Here is a 2471-nt window from a genome sequence, read left to right on the forward strand (position 1 = left end):
CAACTAGTGATCACAACACTATATCTGTAAAGGATGGGGAATCATTATGTAGACAGTCTTGTTACAAATAATGATCACAACACTGTCTATATCTGTAAAGGATGGGGAATCATTATGTAGACAGTCTTGTTACAACTAATGATCACAACACTGTCTATATCTGTAAAGGATGGGGAATCATTATGTAGACAGTCTTGTTACAACTAATGATCACAACACTGTCTATATCTGTAAAGGATGGGGAATCATTATGTAGACAGTCTTGGGATCATCTGTAAAGAGTGGAGACAAGAATAGGGCATATTTTGTTAATAAAGTTATAAGCTTGGTTTCATTCTGTCCATATGAACAAAAATACAGCCAATGATGTAAATAAACTTATTTACGTACATAAATATATTTAGTTAAAAATTTGGTGAGATGTTTTCCCCAAAATCATGATTTTCTTATGTTGCAAGCTTGTCATTATTAACAATAAAACTTGTGACAATTTCTAACATTAGGTATCAGGTGGAAATGAAAGTTTCCGACAGTCTGCTAGCTCCTGTTATTCCTCAACAAACAAAGGAAACGCTACAAAAACACTTGTTTTCATTCTCTGACTATGCACTGTTGGGTATGTAGTAAAATCTCTTTCAATTCACTTATTAACTAGAAACTTTATCAAGATGAATGTCATAACAAGTACAATGCAGATAAGATCAGTTAGAAACGTTGTGATGCTTACTGTGATACAATTGAAAACATTCCAATTTTAACCAACTTATTGGATATCACACATTGAACAGGAGAATAAATAGCAATTGATATAAGTATATTTTCATAAAATTAAAAAATGTGATGATACATTGTTTTCATAAAAAAAATCAAAGGTTTAGTGTACAGCTTGATTATTTAAACACTTTTATCTCAGGTTTGTACCACTCTCTTTGGTGTTTGTTTATTTAAATATGTAATTATTGGTACTTTGTGTGAACAAATTATTCATATCCGTCCAGTCTGTAATCAATATAATGATAAAAATGTCTTAATGTCTTTCGATAGTGTTCAAAGCTCACCTTTTTTAACATTTTCTAAAATCTTTTTTACCGGTGTCACTTGCAGTTAATTCTCAGTTAATCGTTTAAAATATTATTCTTGAGTTTAATATTTCACAGCAGCATTTAGATATTATGTTGTATCTGTAGTAGATAACGAGATGTGTTCATGGACCACGAGCTAACACTTAATTCGACGTAGACAGAACCTATATTTAGAGTGGTGTCAGTTATAGGTAATGTGATCCATTTATAGACCATGAACTAACACTTAATTCGACGTAGACAGAGCCTTTACTTAGTGTTTTCTCAGTAGTAGGTAATGTGATTCATTTATAGACCATGAACTAACACTTAATTTGACGTAGACAGAGCCTTTACTTTGTGTTGTCTCAGTTGTAGGTAATGTGATCCATTTATAGACCATGAACTAACACTTAATTTGACGTAGACAGAGCCTTTACTTTGTGTTGTCTCAGTTGTAGGTAATGTGATTCATTTATAGACCATGAACTAACACTTAATTCGACGTAGACAGAGCCTTTACTTAGTGTTGTCTCAGTTGTAGGTAATGTGATCCATTTATAGACCATGAACTAACACTTAATTCGACGTAGACAGAGCCTTTACTTAGTGTTGTGTCAGTAGTAGGTAATGTGATCCATTTATAGACCATGAACTAACACTTAATTTGAAGTAGACAGAACCTTTACTTAGTGTTGTCTCAGTTGTAGGTAATGTGATCCATTTATAGACCATGAACTAACACTTAATTCGACGTAGACAGAACCTTTACTTAGTGTTGTGTCAGTAGTAGGTAATGTGATCCATTTATAGACCATGAACTAACACTTAATTTGAAGTAGACAGAACCTTTACTTGGTGTTGTCTCAGTAGTATGTAATGTGACCTGCACATTGAACTTAAACTAACACTTAAATCGACGTAGACAGAGCCTTTACTTGGTGTTGTCTCAGTAGTAGGCAATGTGACCTGCACATTGAACTTAAACTAACACTTACTTTATATGGTATCATTAGTAGGTAATGTGACCCAAACTGAGTGTGAAGTAAGCAGAATGGTTCAATTTTGTGTAATATTATGAATGTGTTGAAAATTTAGCAATATGGAAAATACTTTTATTTTCAGTTAAATATCTAGTTGCTTTAAAATTTAGTGACTCTAGCAGTCTTTATTGTTTTAAACTGATTTGATCTCCAATAATACCAACACCGAGACCCAAAACATTCTTATTGTTTCATTTTTTAACCTATATATGTCTGGCTGATAATCTTTCGTAGAAAAACTTATAACCCATGTATATGTCTGGCTGATAATCATTCATAGAAAAACTTATAACCCATGTATATGTCTGGCTGATAATCTTTCGTAGAAAAACTTATAACCCATGTATATGTCTGGCTGATAATCATT

The 2471-nt window shown here is 32.5% G+C and overlaps 1 protein-coding gene across 1 annotated transcript in view; it reads left to right on the forward strand.

The window, feature by feature from the left end:
* The window catches only part of LOC106475101 (ATP synthase mitochondrial F1 complex assembly factor 2-like), an 18418-nt gene that overhangs the window by 11136 nt on the left and 4811 nt on the right, over window positions 1-2471 (forward strand). The window contains exon 6 of the mRNA XM_013935799.2: window positions 504-616. Coding sequence (XP_013791253.1) covers window positions 504-616 — 113 coding nt within the window. The remainder of the gene's footprint in view (window positions 1-503; window positions 617-2471) is intronic.

The sequence above is a fragment of the Limulus polyphemus genome, unplaced genomic scaffold (genome assembly GCF_000517525.1).
Source record: "Limulus polyphemus unplaced genomic scaffold, Limulus_polyphemus-2.1.2 Scaffold8087, whole genome shotgun sequence".
Taxonomy (NCBI): domain Eukaryota; kingdom Metazoa; phylum Arthropoda; class Merostomata; order Xiphosura; family Limulidae; genus Limulus; species Limulus polyphemus.